This window comes from Miniopterus natalensis, chromosome 20, assembly GCF_054644295.1.
Source record: "Miniopterus natalensis isolate mMinNat1 chromosome 20, mMinNat1.hap1, whole genome shotgun sequence".
NCBI lineage: Eukaryota > Metazoa > Chordata > Mammalia > Chiroptera > Miniopteridae > Miniopterus > Miniopterus natalensis.
Genome location: NC_142100.1, coordinates 13,910,379 through 13,937,251, shown reverse-complemented (window position 1 = coordinate 13,937,251; position 26,873 = coordinate 13,910,379). Strand labels below are relative to the sequence as shown.

The window sequence follows — 26,873 nt, the reverse complement described above, 5'->3', positions numbered from 1 at the left end:
TTAACTTGGCCTGCATCTCCTGCGTGCTTTGCCCTTGCCTGGTCTGTCCCTCACAGCCTGATTGCAGCCCCACCGGCTCCTCTCTTCCCCCTGCCCTATGGATTTCCTTTGGTGTATACTGAACACTCCTCTCCAAGTTCTCCTTTGCCTGTATAAAAGCTGTTAATTATCCTTCTAGTCTTAACTGAGATGTCAATCCTATGGAGGCCCTTCCAGATTGCTTCTGAGAAGCAGGTCACATCCCCTGCTGTGTTCCCAGAGCTTCTTGTATTTGTTCTGTGCTAGCATCCTTCACCCATAATGATTTTTTAAATGTCTGGTTTCTGCTGTAGACTCCAAGTTCCATGAGGGCAAGTTTCCTGCCTCCTATCTTTCTTTCTCTGACCTTTGCACCAAGTCCAGTGCCTGGCAAGTAGTGAACACCCAAGTGATTTTTGTTTAGTGAATGGACTAAATAGCTCCATATGACAGTAGACTCTGTTACTGTAAAATATGATCTCTCCTGCCTGCCACACTCTCCCGTAATACACTAATCTTATTTCCGGAAGAGGGATAAACTGACAATTTGACATGAAGATGGAATCCAGCCTGCCTACTGCAGTAGTAGATGGACATGTATTCTTACTCTAACAAGTGCCTCTGACCACTTCTTTGATTCTCAATGAAAACACTTCATAAAATAAAAAAATGTTGACTTGTGTTTCCCACTATTTCTGGGTGCTACTTTGTTTTGTCTGTCAGACTTTGTGCACAATAATGCTCTTCCTGTGAAGATGAATGCCAGCTGCCAACAGGGTTCAGAATTCTCATGATGCTTGCATGTAGCTTTTTGCACAGATGTGATGTTTATGATAAGAAAGATGTAATGATTCTAGGCTGTGTAAGTCCTGTCTTCATTAAGAAAGCAAGTTCATCCTTCCCACTCTCTTTCCCTGCAAGTAGTTTGTAATTATGGCCAGATGTTCCTCATATGCTTAGAAAATAAATTTTAAAGTAAAAGATGTGCTCTTCTTGAAAGATAATGCCATATGCCATTACTTTTGACATTATGGTATTAGGAGAGGGAATTTTTTTAAGTTTGTCAATTCTTAAAAAAAGGTTTTGAACAAACTATTTGACTAGTGGTAAATCTTGCCTTTTCTCTTTTTAAAAAAGTCTTTCTTGTAGGGACTTTCTTGGTCAATGAGACTAATAGTCTTCATTAAGTATAAGAGGTGGTGTTTTCCCTCATCCTAATCACACATCCCTAATACACCCCAACCAGGCAGAACACATCTAGCCTGCCCTTCTGCTTGTTGGCCTGGCCTGATGACAGCCTTGTCGGGCTTGTAGCCCTAAGTACAAAGTGTGCTGGTCTGTGTTCTGGGGCTCCCACTACAGGGCAGCAGGTCCTGAGAAGGCAGTGTTGAACCTAGATGTGAAGGAGCCAAGCTAAGGAGGGAATGGAGGAGTACAGGAGATGTGGAAACAGCTTTTGCCAATGTTCAAGGGACTCAAGAAACTCCCAAGACAGCTTGTGTTTAGAAAGCAAGGGAGTAGTAGAACAAGGGGAGGCTGCAAATACAGAGAGTCAAGGCTGTATCTGATTGTTCCTTTCCTGAGTGTTCAAAGATGTCTGATGCTTCCTTGTTGCCCTCAGACTAAACCCCACATACCAGGTAATGAAGTCTCGCCAGTCAGTCTCATCCTCCCTTTAAAGCCCCTTTTCTGCTGCCTTCTCTGTTTCCCATGTGCCCATGTTTTAGTCATGCTAGGACTTTATCATTCTTCAACTTGAATGTTCCTTGTATCTTTGCTCTGTGTACTGTCTGGCTGAAATACTATTACCCACCCCTCTTCTCTACTAGTGCAACCCAGCTTCATGTCATGCAGTGTGCTTTTGAGGCCTTTCCTGCTCCCTGAAGTCAAAGTGGATGGCTTCTGCCTCTGTGGTTTGAGAGCACTTACCATTCTAGTATTCTAATTAATTCCATCCTGACTTGTCTGTTATGTATATGTATGGCTTTCTCACTAACTGTACGTAGGCACAGAGGCAAGTCTTTTATTTAGCTTGTACTTTTTTAGACGTAGATACAATAAAGGATCTTTGAATTTTGGTTGAATTGCATCAAAGAGATAAGTGGCAGTTGGTGATTTAAAGCATTTTCATCTGTGTCAAATGTCTCATCCCTAGAAATAAGACATTGAATGAAATGTTTTCCCATGTTCCTTGTCTCTGGAAGTGGTTTTGTATAACTAGACTCTGTGGGGAATTGTTGAAGCGCCCTGGATTGGGAAAGCAGGGTGAGAGGAATAAAACTTTCCTTCTTGCTACCTTTGTTACTTCAGCGTTCAGTATCAGGTATCTTTACTGTGACCCTTTCCACTTTGTGCAGAGCATCTATTAAGAACATCTTCAACCAGCCGACCTGCTTCTCTGCCAAGAGTACCTGCCATGGAAAGTGCCAAGACCATCTCAGGTAATGACTTTTATTTGAAATTTCTTTTAAAAAGACTTCCCCAAGTTTTAGTAATGGTATTGAATACTTTCTTTTTAGACTTAGTTAACTGTACTTGCCTCTTTAACTCAGAGTTGATTATTTTTTACTCCGAATTTCCCCTATTATATCTTTCTTCTTTAGAAATCATTTGGCCCCGATTTTAAAAAACAGAAACGAAATAGTGCCATTCACTTAAAAAGTATTTATTAGCCCTGGCCAGTGTGTCTAAGTGGTTAGAGTGTTCGCCCGTGCACCAAAGGGTCACGGGTTTGATTCCCGGTCAAGGGCAGCACTAGGGTTGCAGGTTCGACCCCCTGGCCCCAGTCAGGGTGTGTTCGGGAGGCAACCAATCAGTGTGTCTTTCACATCGATGTTTTTCTCTCTCTCTCTCTCTCTATCTCTCTCTCTCTTCCCCCCTCCCTCCCCCTCTTTCCCTCCCTCCCTCCCTCCCTTCCACTCTAAAAATCAGTGGAAAAAATATCCTCTGGTGAGGGTTAACAACAACAACAACAAAAAGTATTTATTAGATGCCTAGAGAGTGGGTTAGATGATGTGCTGAAAATATAGCTTCATACAAAGTGGATATAGTTGTGAAAGGTTAGAATATTCATCCCAAGCTGTGTCATGCTGTTTTTGAAGAGTTATTTCAGAGTATGTCAGAAATTCTCTGGAAGCCAGATTTTTTCCTGTGCGATACAGCCATTCCATTATGATGAATTCGATGGGCTTACTTTGTCTGTCTCCTGGAGTTAACTCTTCAGTTTATCCATTGTTCACTTTAGTTTCCCTTTGCGGCCTTTTCTTACTCTTAATAGCTCAACCAGAAATTGGGCCAGGAAAGGAGAAATTCCTATAATTCTGCGTCCTACAGTTAACATCCCACTTGTCTGTGGATTTAGTTAGGCAGTTTTTATACATCATAGCTAGGTCTTTAAATCAGTGGAGTTTCCTGCCAAACCTACCTTCCCAAAGCCCAGATCTCAAAGCCTTTTCCTATCACAGAGTTCTTCCTATTTTTCTCATCCTGTTTTTTCTGTTTTATATAAAATTATGAAAGGTGTTCTCATTCAGTTTCCTAGCATACCACTAAAAGATACTGCTGATTTGAGGCATAGAGAGATCTGACATTGAAAGAAAGATCAATAATAATTATAAAATTATGTCAGAATATGTAAATGCATTATTATTCCAATAAGATGATGTAATAGGATAAAGCATCTCTCTCTTCTGGGTCTTTAAAGACATTACTTTTCTAAGGCAGTGTTATAGTCTGTTTGTGGTTATCCTAAAATTATCAAGAAAATTTTAATCAGTAAAAGGGAAGCAGTTTCACTAATCAGAGGGAAATTATTGATATATAACATTGACTGCATTACAGCTGCCCAGAGGTGATACAGTTAATGGATCCCTCATATCCAGTGTCTTCAGAAGTAAGAGAGAATTTGTCTGAGATCAGAAACTTGATTCATATCTCACTTCTCACTGTGCTCAGCCCAGCATTGTGAGCACCTGCTTGTACTCGGTGCATTCTTGCTAGAAAGCTGCTTTAATGTGGCTCTATTATCAACTGCTGAAGTTGCTACTTCCAACAGTTCTCAGAACTTTCTGTAATTCTAACAAGATAGTGTCTTACTATGCCAGACTTTCAAAGTAGGACTTTTCTCATTATTTTTATTTCTTAGTAGCTGACTTGACACCTTTTGGTTTTCTGTCTTATTGATTCATGTTTTTAAAAACATAGCCTGACCCAGAATTAAGTGTATCTCCTTTCTATCCTTTTAACGGTGTTTCTGGCTAATTTTTGAAGGGTCATGTTGATCTTAGTGGAGAATGAGAGGTTGTCAAATACTGCTTTATAGCCTTTGGTTTTTAGTTGTCTTTGCAATTAAGAATGTTTGCCGAGTACTGATTGTGTTTTAGGGAGGAACTGTGAGTGTTACAGGGGTGGGTAAGACACACTGCTTACTGTCAGGGGATATGAGACTTAATGTTTCAACTACTGTACCTTTATTATAGTTTTTTAAAAGAGAAATTCTTTCAACTTATCAGTAAGATAAAGAAAATTTTAGTTTTTCCTCATGTACAATAATTTCTGCTCTTGGAACCTGCTGGAGAAAATGTCTAAAGAGCTCAATTTAAAATATCTTTGCTCCCGGCCAGGTATGGTTCAGCCGTTGAGCGTCAACCTAGAATCCAGGCAATCGGGGTTCGATTCCTGGTCAGGGCACATGCCCGGGTTGCAGACTAGGCAGCTGATCAATGACTCTCTCATTATTGATGTTTCTTTCTCTCTCTCTCTCTCTCTCTCTCTCTCTCTCTCTCTCTCTCTCTCTCTCTCTCCTTAAAAAAAAAAAATCTTTGCTATAAAATGCTTAATAACTATTTTTCAGTGTCTCGACGAAGTAGTGAAGAGATGAAACGAGACATCTCTGCACCCGAGGGGGCATCACCGGCTTCTCTCATGGCTATGGGCACCACATCGCCACAGCTTTCCCTCTCCTCCTCCCCAACAGCATCTGTGACCCCCACCACCCGAAGCCGGATAAGGTAGAGAATAGTTCATATTGATGCATTTCATGCACACCTTTCCTGGTCTTTTGAGAGTAAATGATCAAGTTAGAAAGTAATGCATTCAGGCACAGATTTTTTTTTCACTGAGTGTTATGTATTTTCTGATCATCTCTTCTATGCCCAGAATTGGGTAAGATGGTATAGAAGTAAAAAGTAAAACAAAGTTAAAGAGATCATTTCTTTCCCCAAAGAGATGGTTTCTTTCTCAAGCAGTTGGTGTTTCGGGTTTTTCAATTAGTGAATGGTTGAATACAAAAGTAAGAATTGTGAAATTCAAATACTGGGGGTGTGGGTGGAATGTTAGGGAAGGCTAGAAAAGTAGAATTTGAGTGGGGCCTTGAGGACAGTGGATGGAGAGGGAAGGCAGGCGTTATTGTTAAGGCCAATCACTTGAGTGAATGTACAAAAAAGATGAATAGGTGAGGAGGTGGAACTGCATACACAGAGAGGGTAGGTACAGAAAACCGGAAGGTGTGTGCCTCCATACCGGGGGCAGTGGGGTAAGGTTGACTGGGTCTAGTGCAGCTGTACAGTAGAACCTCTTTAGAGTCGAATCGAGCCACTTTGATATGGTAACAGCCCTAAAGCGGGATGAATAAATTAGTGTGAGAAGGTGATGCAAGGGTTACTCTCCTCTGAACCGAAGTTGCAGAGAGCACCAAAGGAATATCACACTGCTTGTGGGACAACATTATCAAGTTTGCACCAGGGTGATAGCTGTGGAAATGATGAAAGGAGGGTTGGGCTCAGGAGGTTTTTAAAGGACAAGATGGTTAATTTTGGCAACAGATTTTTAGAAAAGGAATGAAAGAATGAGAGGTACCAAAGATGGCTGAGAACTCGAGGCTGTTATTCATGGAGAAGCAATACATGAAAATGCACTATATTTTATTCTCATTCCCGTTTCTCTTATATCAGGAGCCGTTTGGGACTAAAAAGTATTTATAATTTAGAAAGAAAAAATTGATGTCAGAAATTTAGCATACATTGTTTGTAGGAATGAAGAAAACTCCTCTTTAAGAAGTATTAGGAGGAATTCAGTATCAAGAGAAATTAAGAATTAAGATGTATTAAGAGTTGAAAGTAAGATATGGATGGGTTTCAGAAATTTAGTCATATATTGACTTATAGGTTTGAGGGTAAAATGGAATATTTGGCATCTCAGACTCAAATTATATACTTTTAAAGTAAAGCCCTGCCTCTAGGGGACCAACCTCTTAGAATAGTGGTCCCATTAGCAGTGCACCATTGGAGCAAGTAGGGGTGTAGATGCAATATAGCTCCTGCACAGCCCTGGCTGATACAGGGGAGAACACGGTTTGTATTTGTCTTTGTACTTTTGGGAAGGGCACCCACTATTCCTGGTTGTCCCACTTAGAAGCTATGATCTTCAACAAGGTATCTCCTACCTTGGTTTCCTCATCTTACAATGAAGTTATAACAGATGACCCTCCAGCTCTAGGAGGCTCTTTTCTGCAGCTTCTTATTGTGTCCATATAGTTTACTCTTTTTTGATGCTGTTTTTATGATAAAACATACCTGGTGTGAGCCAGAGTAAACCTTTCACATTGATTGTAGTAGTTACTTTTATTTTTGACTTGATGGAGATTCGGGGGTCGAGGAGTTGTCTTTTGTGTTCATTCACTTAAATCTATCTTCATTTTCTTTTTTTGTATTCAGTGGTGTTATAACAAACTTCTTTGAACCCTTTAAACCAAAGCAGGAATCTGGCAGGCAGGTATAGCAACATAAAAGTATATTTCTTCAAGGCAGTAGTCTTAACTGCATGTTGAAATATTTTTGTATTTTACTTTTGGTTCTAAGATAAGTAAAAATTGGTACTATTTCAGTGTACCTCTCAATTGGAAAAGCTTCATTTTTAAATGTGTATTCTCTGATTTCCTGACGTATTCTGAAAGGTAAATACAGACAGAATCAGTGTGCTAAAGAATGCTAATCCACTTGTAATAACCTCTAGGGCACTTATTGGGTTATGTTTATGAGGCTTGGGACTAGAATCTCTGCTTTATAAAAAAAGCACTAAAAAATAGACCAAGGTTTTAAGAGTATGCCATTTGTCAAGGAGCAGGTTATTTTACAAAGCAATCTCTCTCTCCAGGAATTCCTTAATGTTCTGTTCTATTTCTAAAGTAGTGACTGGAAGGAAGGATTTGGTGCTAAATGAGTAGAGTCCTATGCTTCCCCTGCTCTCATCAGGGTGATCACAAAATCTTTTTTGATTTAGTGTCCGGTTTGGGGCAGGATATTTTCTTTGCCTCCAAGGCAATGAACAGTGCCCTAACGTGTCCTACATATAATTTTAAGAAATGAGTTATATATAGCCATTGATGTTTTTTCCCCAAGCTTCTATAGTATGTCAATCCTGTAGTAAACTCTGAAGTTCTTTGAGGGGGCAGGGCCCCTGTGTTGTTCACTGTCCCTTGCCCAGCACACATTGTCTGGCACAATGGTGCTACATATGGGGGGCTGTTGAATGAGTGAGTGAGTTTACAGAAAAATTCTATTTTCTGTGCAAGGTAAAATTCTAATTACCTATAGTCAGTAAAGAGTGTACAGCTTAGCATTAAACACATTTGAGATATTTTGTGGATGTTTCTAGTTTTTATTGCCATATTATGTTTTACTCCTCCTAATTGTAAGCACCTCAAAGGCAGAAACTATGCCTTCTAGTTCTTCATCTTGCATAACCTTGTCCTTTGTGTTTATAATAAGTAATTCTTTTAAAAGGTGAAACAATTATAGATATTTTTGGAAACAAAAATGAGTAAAATAAAACCAAAGCATAAAGATTATGAAAGGGTAAGATATTGAATGAAAGGCAGCTATGCCAGTTTTCAGATGCTGCCAATGCGGGGTTGCTTTTCCCCTTCTGAGCATCCCAGAATGCATTCTGTTCATTGTGAATGCATACTATACCGAATCATTGCCAGTTTTCGTGTGGGTAAAGAGTAGAGTCCCTCCCTTCAGGTAGCAGAAAGTCCTGACAGTGGCAGGTCTATGGGGACCCTGTAAAAATTGGTAGGTAAAATCAAATGAATGAAAGTATACATCTTGCCTTTGGATGCCTTAGTGTATGCATTTATCCCATTCAAGTATGCAGACCAACACTGGTCTTTTTTATTTGTTGAATTTCTGGTTTATAATGGTGCTCAAATAAAAAAACATTTTAACTTTGGGTTCCTTATTTTCACTTCTCAGGGAAGAAAGGAAGGACCCTCTCTCAGCGTTGGCGAGGGAATATGGAGGGTCCAAGAGGAACGCTTTGCTGAAGTGGTGTCAGAAGAAAACAGAAGGCTACCAGGTAACCATACAGTTGTTTTGTCCCACATGAGCAGTTGCCAGATCAAGTGCTGGAGTGTCATAGCTCACATTAGAAATGATGAATCCTGTAGTAAATTTCAGGAATACATTCAGCGCATTGAAAGTCTACCCCAGATTTGGTGACGTGTCACTTAAAGAAGTTTCTTTCCTTTCCAGAGGAGCTAATCTTTGTAGTTCTCTTATTCAGCTATTACAGCCTTTTCTTAAGTCTCAGTTAAATGCTTTTGTTGAGGTCTCATCTGGACTGAGTACAAATATGTTTATTTTACTTTAAATTAATATTTTAATTATTATGTTTGAAGTTTTGTTTTGGCTAAGTTGTTTTTCATAGAATTTTCCCCTTCCTACTGTGCTGTCTTTGTGCCCTAATCATTTCACATCTGGACTGTTTTAATAGCCTGCCCTTTACTCCTCTGTTTGTGTCTGTCTGTCCGTCTCTTCCCCCTTTCAATATTTTATTTTAAGTGATGTTAAATATGGTATTTGGAGAGGAAATCCTCATTCACACAATGGAAACCTCTAAAATATGTCCAGTAGACTGCTGAAAACTATAGTTTAGATTTCCAGTGTCCTCACATATGATTTTAGTTATAGAGACTCGACCTATCCTGCAGCCAGTGTTCTCAATTGCTGTTTCATATTTTGGTGCAACCACACAGAAATACAACAGGAGAAGGGAATTAAAGTTCTGTATTCTTGGTCTCATCATATCAGCCCCCATTTCACCAAAATGACATAAAAGAACTAGCTATAACCTCTTCTGGCAACTTTTGTATAAAAGAGGTAATGGAGTAATAGAGGAGCAGATTAAGATCTGCCAAAATGAATTCCCTTTTGGACTAATTTGTACATGACTTCAGGCCGTGATCTTCAGCTCATTGAGGATTGAAGAGCTAAGTGTGTTACAATGGACTGAATTCTCAGAAAGTCATAATAGTGAGGATTTGCTAAGTGTCTAAATGTCTCCAGCTTTCATTAGATACAAAAAAGACTAGTGATGTTGGCAAGGATGTGGAGAAATTGGAAACCTTATGCACTGCAATGGCTATAGAAAAAAATATGGCAGTAATTCATATAGAATTACTGTATGATTCAGCAGTTCTACTTCTAATGTGTATATACCTAACCAAAATAATTGAAAACAATGGACTGAATGAGATATTTATACACCCATGTCCATAGCAGTACTACTGTTCACAATAGCCAAAAGGTAGAAGCAATCCAAGTGTCCAACAGATGGACAGATAAACAAAATGGAATATTATGAAGTCTTAAAAAGGAAAAAACTTCTAGAAATGTGGATAAACCTTAATGACATTATAAGAAATTAAATAAGCCATATACAAAAGGACAAATATTTATGAGTCCACTTATGTGAATAGTCAAATTCATAGGAACAGAAAGTAGAATGGTGGTGCCAGGGGTTGAGGGCAGGGATCAATGAGGAGTTATTGTTAGAAGAGTACAGAGTTTCGGTTTATGCAAGATGTAAAAAGTTCTGGGGATAGATGGTGGTGATGGTTGCACAATGTAAGTGTACTTAGTGCCGCTGAACTGTACACTCATATATGGTTAAAGTGATAAATTGTATGTTATGTATATCTTAGCACAATAGAAAATTACTTAGCAAAAAAAAAGTAATGATTAGGATACAACTAGATAGAAAATCAGCAAGGACATACAAGACTTGAACTATACACTGTATATATGAACTATATACTAACTAGACCTATAAGATATTTATGGAACACTCTACCCAGAAACAGCAGAGTACCCATTCTCCTCAGGTGCACAAAGAATATTCCATTATAGCCTATATGTTGAGTTATAAAGCCAGTCTCAATAAATTTTTAAAAATTGACATTATGCAAAGCGTCTTTTCTGATTACAGTGGAATGAAAGTAAAAATAACTGCAGGAACATTCACAACATACTAAAACTTTTGGGAGGTGTCAGAAGCAGCTCTCAGAGGAAAATTTGTAACTGTAAACATATATCTTAAAAAGAAGAAAAATCTCAAATCAATAATCTAACCTTCCACCTTAAGAAAGTAGGAAAAAGCAAACTAAACTCACAGCAAGCAGAAGGAAGGAAATGATAGAGATTAGAGCAAAAGTAAAGGAAATAGAAAATCAGAGAAGATGAAATGAAACCAAAAGCTGGTTTTTGAAAAGACGGCAAATCTACAAACATTTAGCTAGATTGACAAAGGAAAAAGAGAAGACTAAAATCAGGAATAAAAGAGGAGACATGACTAATAGTTTTACAGGAGAAAAAAGATTAAAAGGGAATACTATGAACAGTTGTATGCTGGAAAATTAGATGACCTAGATGAAATGGACAAATTTCTAGAAATACACAAATTTGACTCAAGAAGAGGAAAATCTGAATAAACCTATAGCTACTAAAGAGATTGAATTAATAATCAGAAAACTTCAATAAAGAAAAGCCCAGGACTACATGGCTTCACTGGTAAATTCTGCCAAATGTTTTTAAAAAAGTAACATTAGTATTTCTCAACCTCTTCTAAAAATAGAGAGAACACTTCCTAACTTATTCTGTTAGGCCAGTATTACCCTGATAACACAATCAGAAAAAGATAATTACAAGTAAGGAAGACTACAACTGTGAAAATGAAATTACGACAACACTTCCATTTTTAAAAGCATCAAAAAGAATAAAATACTTAGAAATAAATTTAACCAAGGGAGCATAAAGCTTGTATCCTGAAAACTACAAAATGTTGCTGAAAAATTAAAGAAAATGTAAGTAAATGGGAGACATCCCTTGTTCATGGATTGGAAGTTTTGATACATGCTACAACATGGATGAACCTTGAAATATTATACTAAGTGAAAGAAGCCAGACATGAAACTCCAGCCTAAATAGAAGACTTTGATACTCCAGACTTGAAATTAGGTATAAAACTGATATTCTGAACTTTGCTTAGTGGCAAGAACATTAATGCTGGTGGGTACAAGCTTGATCTAGAACTGAAACATCAAGCATAAATCAGTATTGCACAACCACTTAATTATTTTTCTTTATAGCCTTTTTTATTGAATTGAAATATACTTCATATAAGAGTCAGTTCACTGATTTACAATGTGCATTTGATTGATTTTTAGTATATTCACAGAGTTGTACAACCATCACCATGACCAATTTTTTAATATTTTCATTAATCAAAAAGAAACCCCTTACCCATTCATTAGCAGTCACTCCCCATTTGCTGTAAGCAACCATTAATTTACTTTCTATCTCTACAGATTTGCCTGTTCTGCACACTTTGTATAAACAGAATCGCACAATATGTGATTCTTTGTGACTGGCTTCTTTCATTTAGCATGGTTTCAAGGTTCATCTATGTTATAGCATGTTATCAATACTTCACTCCTTTTTTTGGCTGAATAATATTCCATTGTATGGATATACCACATTTTGTTATTCATTCTCCTGTTAATATACATTTGGGTTGTTTTGGCTACAATGCTGCAATGAATGTTGTGTATACATTTTTTACATGGACCTAAGTAATTTCCTCATCCTCCTATCTTCTAAACTGCTGCCAGAATGGTTTGAAATCATGATCTGCTTATTTCTCTTTAAGCTGTTTTCCCTTGATCATTTGGTTAAAATCCAAGATCCTTGACATGAAGAACAAGACCATTTATGATTGATCTGGCCCCTGTGTAGGCTTATCAACTCCCCATTCTTTTGAAATACCCAGTTTCACTTTGGCCCTGAATGGCCCTCATCCTCTCACTCCACCCCTTCCATCTGGAGAGCATCTGCTCCATCAGTTTAGAAGTTAGCATCTATACAAAATTGTTTATGCCCCATTCCTTCCCTGTAAAGGTTCATCCCTCACATGTGCCCTCCCCCCACTCCCTCCCCACAGAGCCCATGGAGCCAAGTTCTTTCTTGACTTGAGCCTGATACAGGACATAGTGTTTTCTGTATTTCAGGGTATATTTTTGGTGGGTCTGTGACTCATTAATTTCCCTGGGTTCCCAAATCCCACAGGGTATATCACAACGGTATTACAGTTGTCAGTCTGCATATCTGTCTTCTTTTCTAGACTGTGAGCTTTTGTCCATTTATACCAGTGGACAAGAAGGGCCTGTCTTGGCCTCCTTTGAGTGTCTAGCATAAGGCTCAGCACATGGCAGAACTGAGCAACTGTCTGAACCTATATACTGAATGTAATGGGATACATTGGATGTTCATTTTTGGAATGGTGGTTCTCAGACTTGTATGTAGGAACCTATGACGATTGTGAAAAAGGTACAGATTCTAGAAACTCACCTGAAGAAGTATAATTAGAGAGGTAAAAAATGAGACCCTGGAATCTGCATTTTTACAAGCACGGCAGGCGATTCATAGATGGAACAGTGATAATACACATAGAGTAGTGATTAAGACCTTGGACCTGAGTGTCAGATAAGCTTTAAATGTTAGCTCTGCCCCTTATTGTGTGACCTTACGCAAACTACTTAGCCTCTTTGAGCCTCAATTTCTTCCTCTCTGAAATAGAGGAGTAACAGGCAGTCACGTACATTTCCCAGCATATACTACGTGTTTATTAGATTTTTAAATTATTTTGTGTTATTGGGTGTTATGACTTAAGCTTTAACTTTTCCTAGACTACTACTTAAATTGAGTCATTTTCAATAATTATAAAGTAACTACAATTTGATTATGAACTCTGTCACCCATCAAGTTGAGATAATTCAAACATTAAATCAGTGATTTTTAACTAATGTCTCTTGGTTCCTTCCCACTTGAATTCTCTGATTCTATGATTTTAAGGTAAATTATGTTAGGTTAAAAAACACACATTCAAATCAATTACTTAAGAATGTCAATAAATAATTTTAACTTTTTTTTCTTCATTTACTGGGTATATACTATGCAGGAGGAAATATAATATAAAACAGAATAGTTAACACATATAAAGAAGAATATTTTTGTACACTAGACAGTCTTATGCTACAAACCCAATCCCCCTTCTCCCTCCTTGCTTCCTGTGATCACTTCGGTAATGACATATATGTATGGTTTTTTTGTCTGGCTTTTGTTTCCTGTGAGACAGATATCTGTTACTTTGTTTAAAAGTAGATAGGAGCTGGTCCTTTTATTTAAAGGTCTGTGAGTTAAAATTGGATATTCTAAATGCATAACCTTTTTAAACTGAAAGGTATATCTGATAGAGCTCTTAATTTGTCAAGAGCTATGTAAGAAGTGCCAGAGCCCTTTTCTTATCTAGCTGTAAATATGGATAAGTATACCCATCCTTTGGAGCTAGCAGTTTGAGACCAGTCCTTTGGTCTCTGACCACTCACAGTCTGCAGGAAAGGGCAGGTTGTGACACTTGACTGGCTCACTAGAGCAGGAGCTGTTACGTGACAATCAGCATGTACTGTTCTCTTGGGCCCCAAATGCATTGTTAATGCTTGGACCACTCATGCTTTATATCTAGGAGCTGTCTAATCGACGGCGATAGATTCCCTAATACCCGTATCATCTTCCTTTAACCCTCTTAAGAGTCATCCTAAAATAATTGTACTAATCACTGTAATTTCATTAACCATCCATTACAAAACAAGCCCTTGTGAGTTGGCCTTTTATCTAACAAATATATTTTTCTCTCTTAAATTGTGCCCTGCCACTTATTGTTCACTGATGTTTTAGAACACTAAAATGTTACTGTTGAAAGGGCCTTGACGTTCTGATTTACTGTTGGGTTTACAAATGTGGGACTGAAATCCCCACAAGATAAATTACTTCCTCAAGGCTATATCGTAAGTTCATGGCATTACATAAACAACCTTCAGAACTATTACTTTAAGAATTAAGTCTCCCCTTTATTTTAAAATCAGTTCCTCAGTTTGTACACAATTATGTTTTAAAGTCAAAATTTAATTTAAGTATGCAATTAACTCTAGTAATTGTACTTTTAGGGAGAAGTGATAGTCCACTTCCCTATTGCATCAGCTTTGTAATTTCTGTTTCCCAGAGGCAGCTGATTACAGTTCTTTTAGCCCGTTCTTTAGGGGTTGATAATACAAGATTGATAATGCAAGAGTAACTAGCTAATGGAAGAAAACAATGTATACTTTTGGTAAACTTTTTTTTTTTGTTTTTGTTCTAAATTTCATATTTAACAACTTTTCTTGTAGCCTCTAAAGGTTAATTTAAGAGAGCTTTACTTTTATTGTATTATTATTTTATTATTTTTTACAATCCTCACCCCAGGATATTTTTTTCATTGATTTTTGGAGAGAGTGGAAGGGAGGATGGGAGGGAGGGGGTAGGGAGAGAGGAGACACATCCATATGAGAGAGATACATCAATTGGTTGCCTCCCTCACCTGCCCTGACTGGGGCCAGGGATCGAACCTGTAACCCTCCAGTGCGAGGCCTGACACTCTAACCACTAAGCCACACCAGCCAGGGCAAGAGAACTTTACCTTTTTTTTTTTTCCTTTCAATGTCTTTATTGATTTCAAAGAGAGGAAAGGAGAGGGAAAGATAGAAACATCAATGATGAGAGAATCATTGATCAGCTGCCTCCTTGCCCACCCCCAATTGGGGATCAAGCCGACTCCCTGGGCACGTACTCTGACGGGGAATCGAACTGTGATGGCCTGGATCATAGGTCGATGCTCAGCTGCTGAGCCATGACGGCTGGGTGAGAGCTTTACTTTTAGGTGAAAAATATCATTGTTTTCTGGTAAAATGCCAGACCTAGAAATGGATTAGTTAATACAAAGGATAATGAAATCGCTTAATCTGGTACAAAATAGTTTTAATAAATGAACAAAAGCTTTTAGTACTGCCTAAGGTAATTTAATCTCAAATAGGCATTAAGAATGTACAATTTTATTGAGAGATTTACTCATCAGTGTTTGGGCTGAGGAAGAAAAGATTGTGTATTTCTTAGTGGAGATTAGTGGAATCAGAATTGATGGGTATGAATGATTTTTAAATGCTATGCTTTAGTTGCATTCTGCCAGTTCTTCCTAATATAAAAATTAACTTACCAAATATCTATTAAGCTCTGTGCCAGATAATGTGCTGGATATTAAAATAGAAATCAGGACATAAGAAGGTAGTTAATATTCTCAGGAAGCCTTGGACTAGTGAGTAAAATACATATCAATAATTAAAATTCAATATGGACTTCTGCTTATAGTTATGGTTATGATAGAATGTCAGACCAAATCTGCTGACAACTACTATAAAAGGTATTTAAAATACAAAATAATAATAATACCTTTGAAGGCATTGGGTATTAACCAAGGCAGCCAGGACAAATTTGGCAGGAACCAAAATTGCAGAGAGAAAGAAAACACATTGAGTTGAGCCCTGTATTTACCCCTGCTTTTTAAAATTCTTGGAGCATTTGCCAACTCCTGGCATGGGGCATAGGCCAAAGAGAAAGCAATGGTCCAGAGCTTGTTTCAGAATGACTGAGTAGGAAAACTAAAATTTGAATTCAAAGCTGTGTAGGCAGCTAAAATTTGAGGGTCCAGAATTCCAGGGAAAAGACAGTCTCAGAGTGGTGGACTCAATATTTTGCCTCAAGGTATTTGCTACATCCTAAGATGTGTGGGAGTAACTTACAGAAATTCAGCAGAAAACTGCTGTCATGAGGATAAAAACTTAAGCACGGCTTTTGTCCTCATAGTACTAGGGAGACAAAAATTAGAGTTCAAGGCCAGCCAAAGAGGAATGAACCTGGCAAACACCCCAGGATTTCAGTAGAGACCTCAAAAGAACTATGCCTTACAAATAAGTTGGCTGGAAGAGATCAGCTTGAAATTCAATTTCAAAACTTTACCTGATTAGATAAGGTAACAGCCCTTACTCTAGTTGCCTACCAGAAGAAACTTAAAACCTCTCTGGAGGGAGGTGACATCATCCAGCCCCCTAAACTCTGATATACAATGTCTCGCATTCCATGAAAAATACCAGGCGTGCCAATAAACACGATCAAATGACTGAAAATCAAAAGAAAAAATGAGTAGGAAAGAACTTTAGGTGATCCAGATATTGGAATTCTTAGGCCTTTAAAATGACTGATTAATGTATTCAAGGAACTAGATGAAGGCCCTGGCTGGGTAACTCAGTTTGTTTAGAGTGTTGTCCTGATAGGCCAAGGTTGCATGTTTGATTCCCAGACAGGACACATGCAAGAAGCAGCTACTGAATGCATAAATAAGCAGAACAACAAATGAGTGTTTCTCCCTCTCCAACACAATATTTGTGAATTGGAGAATTGATCAGTTAAAAATATCTACAATACATTGCATTGAGAAAAGGTAAGATGTAAAATACATGAGAGTGTAATAGACGTATGCAACATAACAAGGTTTAACACATGTATAATTGGACCCCTTGGAGGAGAGGGAAGGATAGGAGTGTCACAGTAAAACTGCTAAAAGTCAAAGTCAATGAGAAAAACCATAAAATAGAGAAAAAGATATTAGCTTCAGAGGAATAATGATAAGATTGGCAACTGACTTCTCAGTGGATCAACAAAAACAATTTACCACCAGCAGGCACACTCTGAAAGAGTAAAAGGAAATTCTTACAGCAGAAAGAAAATAATCCCATAGGAAAACAGATTTGCAGGAAGGAATAAAGAGCATTGGAAGGAGTAAGTATTTGGGTAAATGTAAATGAATATTGACTGAAGAGTAATAAAAATGTCTTGTTTAAAGATACATTTAGTCCTGGCTGGTATGGCTCAGTGGTTGACCATCGACCTGTGCACCAAGAGGTTGCTGGTTCCATACCCAGTCAGGGCAAATACCCAGGTTGCAGGCTCGATCCCCAGTAGGGGGCGTGCAGGAGGCAGCTGATCGCTGTTTCGCTCTCATTGATGTTTCTTTCTCTCTCTCTTTCTCCTTTCCTCTCTCTGAAATCAGTCAAAACATATTTGTATGTTTGTATCTCTCAAGGAGTATGTCCATGTCATCTGAGTTGAATTTATTGGCATAAAGTTGTTTATAATATTTTCTTACTACCTTTTAGATATTTGTAGAATCTGAATATTATTATCTCCGTTACTGATGTTGCAGTTTGTGTAGTCTCTTTTTTTTCTCCCTGAACAATCTGGCTAAAGGTTTATAAAATTTATCAGTGAACCACTTATTTATTTTATTTATTGTTTTTTGCTTTGCTATTTCATTGGTCTGTACTCTGGTCTTTGTTATTTTCTTTATTCTGCTTACTTTGGGTTTACTTACTTTTTTTTCTTTAGTTTCTTAAGGTAGAAGTTGTCGTCTTGATTTGAAGCTTTTATTTCTACTAGAGATGATTATTGCTGGAAATTTTCCCTAAGTACTGCTTTAGTGTCATCCCACAAATTTTGATATATTGTATATTCATTTTCATTCAGTTCAAAATACTGATTTGATTTCCCTTTTGGTTTCTTCTTTGACCCATGGATTATTTAGAAGTATGTTATTTAGTTTCCAAATACTTCAGGATTTTCCAGAGATCTTTCTGTTATTAATTTCTAATTTAAATCCATTGTGGTCTTTATGACTTGAATCCTTTTTAAATTTATTGGGGCTCATTCTTTTGGTCCAGAATATGGTATATAGTGGGGTTTTTTTTAATGCTATACTGCTATTAGTAGAGAAATGTTCTGTAAACGTCAATTAGATTCCCTTGGTTGAGAGCGCTGGTCACATCAGTATTTTTAACTGTTTTCTGTCTACTTAGCGAGGCATATTGAACTCTCTTGATGATAGTGTGGAATTCCCTATTTCTCCTTGTAGAATGGTCTTTGTTTTGTGTATTTTGAAACTCTTATTAGGCATGTAAATGTTAAGGATATGTCCTCTTGAGAAATTAACTCTGTCATTGTGAAATGAACTTCTTTATCCCTGATAATATTCTTTGTTCTAAAATGTATTTTGTCTGATATTAATATACCTACTCTAGCTTTTTTTTCTATCTTGAGCAGTTTATTGATGCTATAAAAAAATTAATCTTTATTGTTGAAAGTATTACAAATGTCCCCTTTTCCCCCCCATTGGTCCCCTCTGCCCTGTACCCCCCCACCCTCAGGCCTTCACTCCACTATTGTCTGTGTCCCTGGGTTATGCATATAAATTTTTACGTTAATCTCTCCCCCCTAAACCCCCCACCCCTGCCTTCCCTCTGAGATTCGTCAGTCTGTCTGTGCTTCTGTTTCTCTGGATCTATTTTGTTCATCGGTTTGTTTTGTTCATTAGATTCCACATATGAGTAAGATCATGTGACACTTGTCTTTCTCTGACTGGCTTATTTTGCTTAGCATAATACTCTCCAGGGCCCACCATGCTGTCTCAAAGGGTAAGGGATCCTTCGTTTTTACAGCTGCATAGTATTCCTGGGTGTAAATGTACGAGAAGATGCTTGATATGATTTCAGTCTTCTTTTTTTTTAAAAAAAAAAATATCTTTATTGATTTCAGAGAGAGGAAAGGAGAGGGAGAGAGAGGGACAGAAACATCAATGACGAGAGAGTCATTGATCAAGCCCACAACCGGGCATGTGCCCTGACCGGGAATCGAACCCTGACCGCCTGGATCCCAGGTCGATGGTCAACCGCTGAGCCACGCCCAGCTGGGCTGATTTCAATCTTCTTGAGCTTATAGACTTGTTTTGTGTCCTAAGATGTGGTATGTCTTTGAGAATGTCCCATGTTCACTTGAGAATGTATACTCTGCAGTTTTGGGGCGAGGAGTGAACATATTCTTCCTTTTTTTTTTTAGTGAGTGGAAGGGAGGGGAGAGAGAGAGAAACATCAATTGGTTGCCTCCCACACGTACCCTGGCCAGTGCCAGGGATCGAACTTGCAACCAGGTATGTGCCCTTCACCAGGAATCTAACCTGAGACCCTTCAGTCTGCAGGGCGATGCTTTAACCACTGAACCACACCAGCCAGGGCTCTAGCTTTCTTTTGATTACAATTAGCATGGTGTATATTTTTCTAGTGCATTTCTTGTAGGTAGCATATAGTTGACCTACATAGTACATCTAATCACAGTTTACTTAAGGTTTTTCTGACTTGACTTGGTAAAATATAGCTACTTTGCTCTAGTGTAGGTTCATTTACTTCCTCTTCTTTTGTGCTGTTATTGTTATCTATATTAGATTTACTTGTGTTATAAACCCAGTAGTACAGTCTTACAATTACTGATTCATACAATGTTAGTTTTTTAAAAAATTAAAAGAAGTAAAGTGATGAGAGCAGCCTCAGCAAGAGGGCCACAGACTCCCACTATTCTTACATGAAGTTTTAATTTCTTTTTATGAATAATGCTTCTCAATTTATTTGCCTCTGATATTTCCAGAGCCCTGAAGTGACTTTTTTGAATTTTGTCTAGTTTTATATTTGATTTTTAGGGAGAGGATTTGTCAACTTGTGCTCCACCACAAGGTTCTTTTTAAAAATTTTCTGACCCTCTTTCTCTAAGCAACAGCAAAGGAGTACTTATCCTTTGGTCTCCCAGAGTTGTGTGTCCCTGCGGATTGAAGAGAGTCAGTAGAGTAGTGGACAAATAAAAATAGCTCAGTCCTTCACAGCTTCCTTTGAAATAGTAGACTATCTGTAGACAATAGGAGAAAAGGAAGTTCTCTTAATAAATTGTATGAAGTGGTTGTATGATACTCGCCAGTGTCTACCTGGATAACCCAAGCTCTTGCTGTTACTCACACTCCCTTGGACTAAGTACTCATTCCCAGCATTTCAAAGCTTTTGGGGTGAGTGAATTCTCTGTATAGAGGGACCTTTCCTCACATGAGGAGGTTGGTCCCAAAAGCTCAGGTTTCTTGTGACTCTTCTTGGTAACTGCATGCTGGGAGGGGCCTGGGAATAGAGAAGCATCCTCTGCATACGAGGCCCCTCTTCCCCTTGTCTATCCAGCATTGAGGGTGGAATGTTATTCTAATGAGGCCTCTGCTCCCCTCTTTTAAAGAGGTCTTCAGTCTCCCTCAGGAAAACACTATAGTGTCACTTCCCCCAACCCTTCCTTCTCTTTCTCCCTTATCCTAGCATCCTCTCTTTGTGATTCAAGTTAGAACTGAGGTAGGGAAGGGTGGAATGGGAAGGGTTAGGAAAGGTGGGAGTTCTGCCAGTAGACAGAGTGCAGTTAAAATAATGCGTTCGGCTTTCTGATAGTCAAAGCAAAGCTTGTTTGGTTTAATTTCCTCTCCTATAACTGGAACCTTAGGTCACAGGAATGGCTTCCCAGAGTTAAAAAAAAATCTTTTAAAGGTGCAAGCAATAGATAAGGGTTTTGATCTGAATCAAATCTAGGTTGAAAGTCTAATTTTTTTCAATTTTACATTGTCACCTTGCATGGAAACTAAGTTTCATGCAGAAAGATCTTATTGTTTGGAAATATCATTGTGTTCCAGGACTTAAAAATACTTGAACAAAGGGAAAAAGAATGGCCAAAATTTTAGTTCCACCCGTTCTTTATGTGGACTTACATGTACTCAAAAGTTCTCTACAGTGATCGAAACTGCTCTGGTCTAATCAGTCTCTTCCTAGTGACATGATATCTTCATCCAGAAAGCTTGCAGTGGCTGGGCAAAAAGTTTACATGTCTACAAGGAGCCACCAGGGAATAGAAAAAGCTCACATAACGGGCTCTTCCCGGGCCTGTGTCCTCTGTTGTGCACAGTGGAGGTTAGATGATTGCCTCACGGTCACAGTGGAGTGAAAGAACTGTTTCCTGTTTTCAGGGGATTCCTTTTAATGCCAAACATAGCAGCTGGGAAACAAAGTTTTCCCAGAATCACAATGTACTTCTTACATTCTGTTTAAACATGATTTGACAGCAACTATTAACATCTATTTCCAGAATGTCAGGGCTGTAATTTTTAAAATAACAGTTGACCCTTAAACAATGCAGGTTTGGGTTGTGTATGTCACTTATACGTGGATATTTTTTCATTTGACCCACGCAATTCAAACCCATGTTGTTTGAGGGTCAAATGGTGGTTGGGAATCTGAGTATGTGGAGGAGCAACTTAGGTTTATACGTGTATTTCAACTGTGCAGGCAGTCGGTGCCAACTCTCACGTTGTTCTCAGGTCAACTGTAATTGTGTAGTACCATTACCATTAATTAATTTGTTCAGTGTCTTAGTGTGTGGTAGGCAACACTATTCAGTCAAGTCGTTGTGTGTGCCCTCACCACCACCCCCGGCTAACACCAATTAGATTTTCCTATAACAGGTGAAAGAGTGGAGGAATTACATATAACACCAGTTCTTAAATGCTAGTTTTCACTTTTCTCATGGTGATCATCTTTCACAGCTATATTCAGGGCTCCCAAATTTGGAAAGATACTCAGAAATGAAGACCTGCTAGCTACCTGGAGGCATGGACTGTACACAGTAATGGCAGTCTCCCAGATGTACCTGTTGTGACTTCCTCAACAGAATGGGCTTGTGGAAGTGCTAGAGGTGGGAGGGACCTGAGGAGTTTAACAAAGCCATGGAGGCTTGTTCTCCTTAAATCAGGGTCTGTTCCTCTCCCCTTCTTCCTTTCCCCATTTAACTCCCACTTATGACACAGGGAAAACCTGCTGAAAGTCGTAAAATAGTTTGATTGCCAGTACTCTTGGCTAGCATTAAGATAACTATCTCAGGAGTTTGCTTGCTTAGGTTAAATTTGAAGTACTTCACGTGAATCAGCACCAAAAATTCCATTCTCAGAAGTTGGAAAAAGTCACACTTGAGATGATCCCTAGAACCATGCAGAACCAGGGCTTTCATTTCACTGGTGAGGAAACTGCAAATCAGAACGGTGGCATGATTACCAAGTGTTGGTGAGGACATGGAACAATCATTCTCATACACAGCTAGTGAGAATATGAAATATACAACCATTTGAAGAACAGCTTGGCAGTTTCTTATGAAGTTAAGTGCTCATCTACTGCATGACCCGGCAATTCCACACCTAGCTGTATCCCTCATAGCCCCAAATGGAAACACCCAGCTTCCCTCACTGTTCCTGTAGAATCCAATTCAGCAGTGAAAAGAACAAACTATGGATACATAAGTGACATGAATGAATCTCAAAATAATTATTCTGAGTGAAAGAAGCCAGAAACAAGAGTAGGTATCATATGTTTCCATTTATATATGTTAGAAAATGTGAACTCATTCATAGTGACAGACAAGTGGTTCCCTGAAGGATGGCAGGGCAACTTTTGGAATTGATAGAAATGTTATATGTATCTTGATTGTAGCCATAATTTTATGGATATATACATCTTTCAGAATGCATTGAGTTGTACACTTTATATAGATGTAGTTGTGTACATAAATTATTCCTCAATAAAATTGTTATTTAAAAAAAAAAGTGGCATGGTTGCCTGAGATCATACAAGTGGGTCTCCAAATGTCTAGCTCCAGGCTCCCCAGCAGTGTCGCAGACTCTTGAGGAAGTTTCCAGCAGGTAGGTATTTTTATTATGAGTAATGCTGAGAAATAGAGAAATCAGGTAAGTAACATTTTTAAGTTCTGCTTAATTATTTTGCTAAAAGCAGAATCATTAAATTATCTTTGTCAAATAATCTTTATTATCTCAAATAACATGTCGTTTATTCCTTATGTCGTGAGAAATCTTATTTTTTTCTTTGTGCTTCATCCACTTTGGATGGGATACCAACATAATGTGAAGTCTACAGAGGAGTTGAAATTTGACAGGCTAATTTTATTTTATACATGATGTTCTGGCTTTTCTCAAATGAATTTAGCCTGAGGTCATTCAGGAAATTTAGGGTGACCTCTCTGAAAGCTGTTTGTAAAGATGCTGTATTGCTGTCTCTATATATAATTATGGAAAGGGTCATTAACCAATTGGTAATATAGGGAAGAGGAACTACAGTTAACCTTGAACGACATGGATTTGAACTGGGGGGGGGCCCATTTATACATGTGTTTTTTTCAATAAATGCAGAGGGCTAATGTATACATTGATACACGTCATTTTTATATAGGAGACTTGATCATCCGTGGATTTTGGTATCCTCAGGGGGATCCTGGGACCAATCCTCCATGGATACTGAGGGTGGTTAACTTTTTTGAGGGTCAAAGTTACTGTAGATTTTCTGCTCATGGGATTGCCCCTCTGGGGAGGAGAAGTTGTTCAAGGCTCAACTGTAGTTTCTTTTCCAAATGGGCTCCTTAGATTCAGGAGAAAGAAGGCTGGCCTGGTTATCTACTGCAGTGTAACGAACACCACCTCAAATGTTAGTGCCTTTAAAAAATGATGACATTTATTTAACTCATAAATCTATGATTTGAGTGGGGACTTAGTGGGGACAGCTCATCTCTATTCCATTCAGGTCATATGAGGCACTGGAAATAGAGCTGACATATAGTAAAACTGCACATATTTAAAGTTTACAGTTTGATGGCTTTTGACATATAATGCTTGTGAAACTATCCCTACATATAATGAACAAATTTATCTCCACAGAAGTTTCCTCAAGCCCCTTATACTCCTTTTGTCCTGCCTCCTCTCCCCACCTACCACCATCCCTAGGCAACCACTGATCTGCTGTCACTATATAGTATTTGCATTTTTATAGTTTTGTATAAATGCAATCACAGCATATATAATTTCGGGGCGGGGAGATTCTGGCTTTTCACACTTAGCCTAATTATTTTGAGATTCATTCATATTGTTGCATGAATCAATACTTCATTTCCCTTTTTCTCTTAGTAGCAGTCCGTTTTTATGAATTTACCATAATTTATGTATCCATTCAGCTGTTGATGGACATTTGGGTTGTTTCCAGTTATTGGTTATTTTAAGTAAAGCTCCTGTGAACATTCATGTGCAGGTGTTTGTAGGGACATCTGAAAAATGGATTGGCTGGATCATGTGGTAGATTTGGGTTTAGCTTTTTAAGAAGCTGCCAAATTGTCTTCCAAAGTGACTGTACCATTTCATATTCCTCCCAGTGGTGTGCTAGTGTTCAGTTCCTTAACCTCCTCACCAAGATTTTGTGTGGTTGGCCTCGAGCCGTTCTAATAGGTGTATAATGAATGATATCTCATCATGGTTTTAATTTTGCAATTGCCTATGAATTAGTGGTTTGGAACATCTTTCCTTGTGCTTATTTGCCATCCATGTATCTTCTTTGGTAAGGTGTTCAGATCGTTTGCCTATTTTCTTATGTTGTTTGTTTTCTTAATTGAGTTTTGAGATTTCTTTTAAATATTCTGGATACAAAATCTTTATAAAATATATGATTTGAAAATATTTTCTCCCAGTCTGTGGCTTGACTTTTCAGTATCTTAAAAGTATCTTTCAGAGCACAGAAGTTCTTACTTTGATGACATCCAATTTATGCATATATATTTTTTCTCTTATGGAGCAGTCATGCTTTGTAAGAACTTTTGTCTAACCCAAGGTCCCAAAGATTTTTCTCCTGTCTTTTTCTGGAAGTTTTATAGTTTTAGGTTTTACACTTAGGTCTGTGATCCATTTTGAGTTAATTTTTATGAAAGCTGTGAGTGAGGTTAATTTTTCCTGATGTGGACTCAAGTTGGGAAGGATGGCATGTGACAGAATTAGCTGCCACATAGTTTCCAATACCAGAGGTAAAAGGAAGAAGACATATCTGTTCTCCAAGGGAGGGATGTTTCAAAGCAGAAAGAAGAGCAGTAGTTTCATTGAAGAGACATTTTGATAGATTGTAGATGAATGGACTTTTGGATCCCTGTTGATAAAATGCAGCATGCTTTTCACCTCAGTACTCTGGAGAGACAATTAATTGTGGAGGAAACAAAGGATGTGACTTTATTGGGCTAGGTGTCATACCTTAAGTTGCCAAGTAGAGCGAAGTTCCATTCTTGGCCGTGGTGACAGAGTGGAGGATGATTCCTGAGGTTTGTACCTGCCGTTGGGGGAGGCTTCTTATGGATATATCTTTGTAATTCAAACTCTCCTTCAATTGAAACATCTAAACTGGAGAAAATTTTAATTTAAAATTTTTTTTCTTGCTCTAAATCAATCATAAACTCTGGTTAACACTTAACTGTGCACTGAGGTCATTAAATACAAGGAGGGACGTGATGCAGTCTAGAGCATGACTGCTGCCCTCAAGGAACTTTCAGAATTATATCTGAACATAATATTTCTAGACCTTTTTAAATTATACCTTTTTCTGGGCATAATTTAACTTTCTCATGACGCATAATTTGTAATTACAAGCATTCGTTACTGTGCTGTATAGAACCCAGTTTTGAGGGGCTTTTATGTTTCTCTCAGCTGTCATCGTCATTTCTCCTTTTTGCCTTCAATCGCCTGCCTCTGGCTGCATTCTATTGTGTTTTGTACCAAGAAACCAACAAAAAGAGCTTGTAACCAACATGTATGTAAAATAAAACCAGAAAAAGTAAGTATGGGGTCAAGAGAAAATGCCATACACAGGGCCCCGGTGGAACACAGGCTCTCCCTCTGGGGCCCCCTGACAGCGCCTCGCGTTTTTCCCATGTGGTACCTGGTTATATCTGGTCCAAAAAAAAAGTGTTTTCCTATTTCCTGTCATTTGTTGCACTACAGGAAAGGTAAGTTAACCATTGAATTTGGGGCTCTGGAGAGAAGTACAAAAGGGTGGGTTGTACCACAGGTGTGTCACCTTTTTTAGATGTTTTGCCATTTTCTCTCTGCCAAGGTGGTACCTTGTAGGTGTGGAAACTTATACACTGACGTATTTAAAAGAACACTTCAGTTCCTGCTGTAAGCAGTAAAATAAGTTCATCTTAAGTTGAGCACACTGTATCACGCATCTCTGTCCTGAGGTCATTTCCTTCCCAAGCTGCTGGCTGACTGCGGGCCACTTCCGTCCAGGCTGTCTGTGCTTTCAGAAATCACCTGTGATTTCAGAAACGGGAAGTGCTGCGCCGCGGAAGACCAGTATTCCTTCCCGGCTCGCTCGCACTGTCTCAGCGGTCAGTGCTCTGAGGGGCGGTGGGGGGCGCTCTGCCTCTGAGATGTGAGTGCAGAGGCTAATGAGGAGCCCCGCAGGCATCTTCCTGATGCTGTGGCCTTCCTCTTTCTTCTGTATTGAATCAGTAGCATGCTGTAGTCTCTTGCAGTAGTATTCTTTTTTGCATAAATTACATTTTTAAAATTTAAGGGTATGTGAATGAGTTCAGAGATACTGTGTGTCTATCCTTTATGCTTTATGCTTTATAGAGTGTTGTCTTATCTCCTTGCTCTGTACAGAAGCTTTCGTATCCTTTGGATTTTCTCTCCCTTTCCTCAGAGTTTTCTTAAACCGCACGTTACTTAGCAAACCTTTGCTGAGTGCCTGAAGAGTGCCAGCTTTTTTGTTCAGCACTTGAAGAACTAGCCTGAGAGAGACAAAGTTGTAAAAGTGCTGTTCTCTGCAGTAGGCGCATCGGAGACCCACAGTAGCAGTCCCTGTGACTGCTCACAGAACCATC

At 38.5% G+C, this 26,873-nt stretch overlaps 1 protein-coding gene across 3 annotated transcripts in view; it reads left to right on the top strand.

The window, feature by feature from the left end:
- SPECC1L (sperm antigen with calponin homology and coiled-coil domains 1 like) overlaps positions 1–26,873 on the top strand; it is a 109,257-nt gene that overhangs the window by 65,578 nt on the left and 16,806 nt on the right. For all 3 annotated transcript variants that reach the window (XM_087828557.1, XM_087828558.1, XM_016204292.2), the window contains 3 exons: positions 2,376–2,459; positions 4,871–5,027; positions 8,271–8,373. In XM_087828557.1, the coding sequence (XP_087684683.1) occupies positions 2,376–2,459; positions 4,871–5,027; positions 8,271–8,373 (344 nt within the window). The remainder of the gene's footprint in view (positions 1–2,375; positions 2,460–4,870; positions 5,028–8,270; positions 8,374–26,873) is intronic.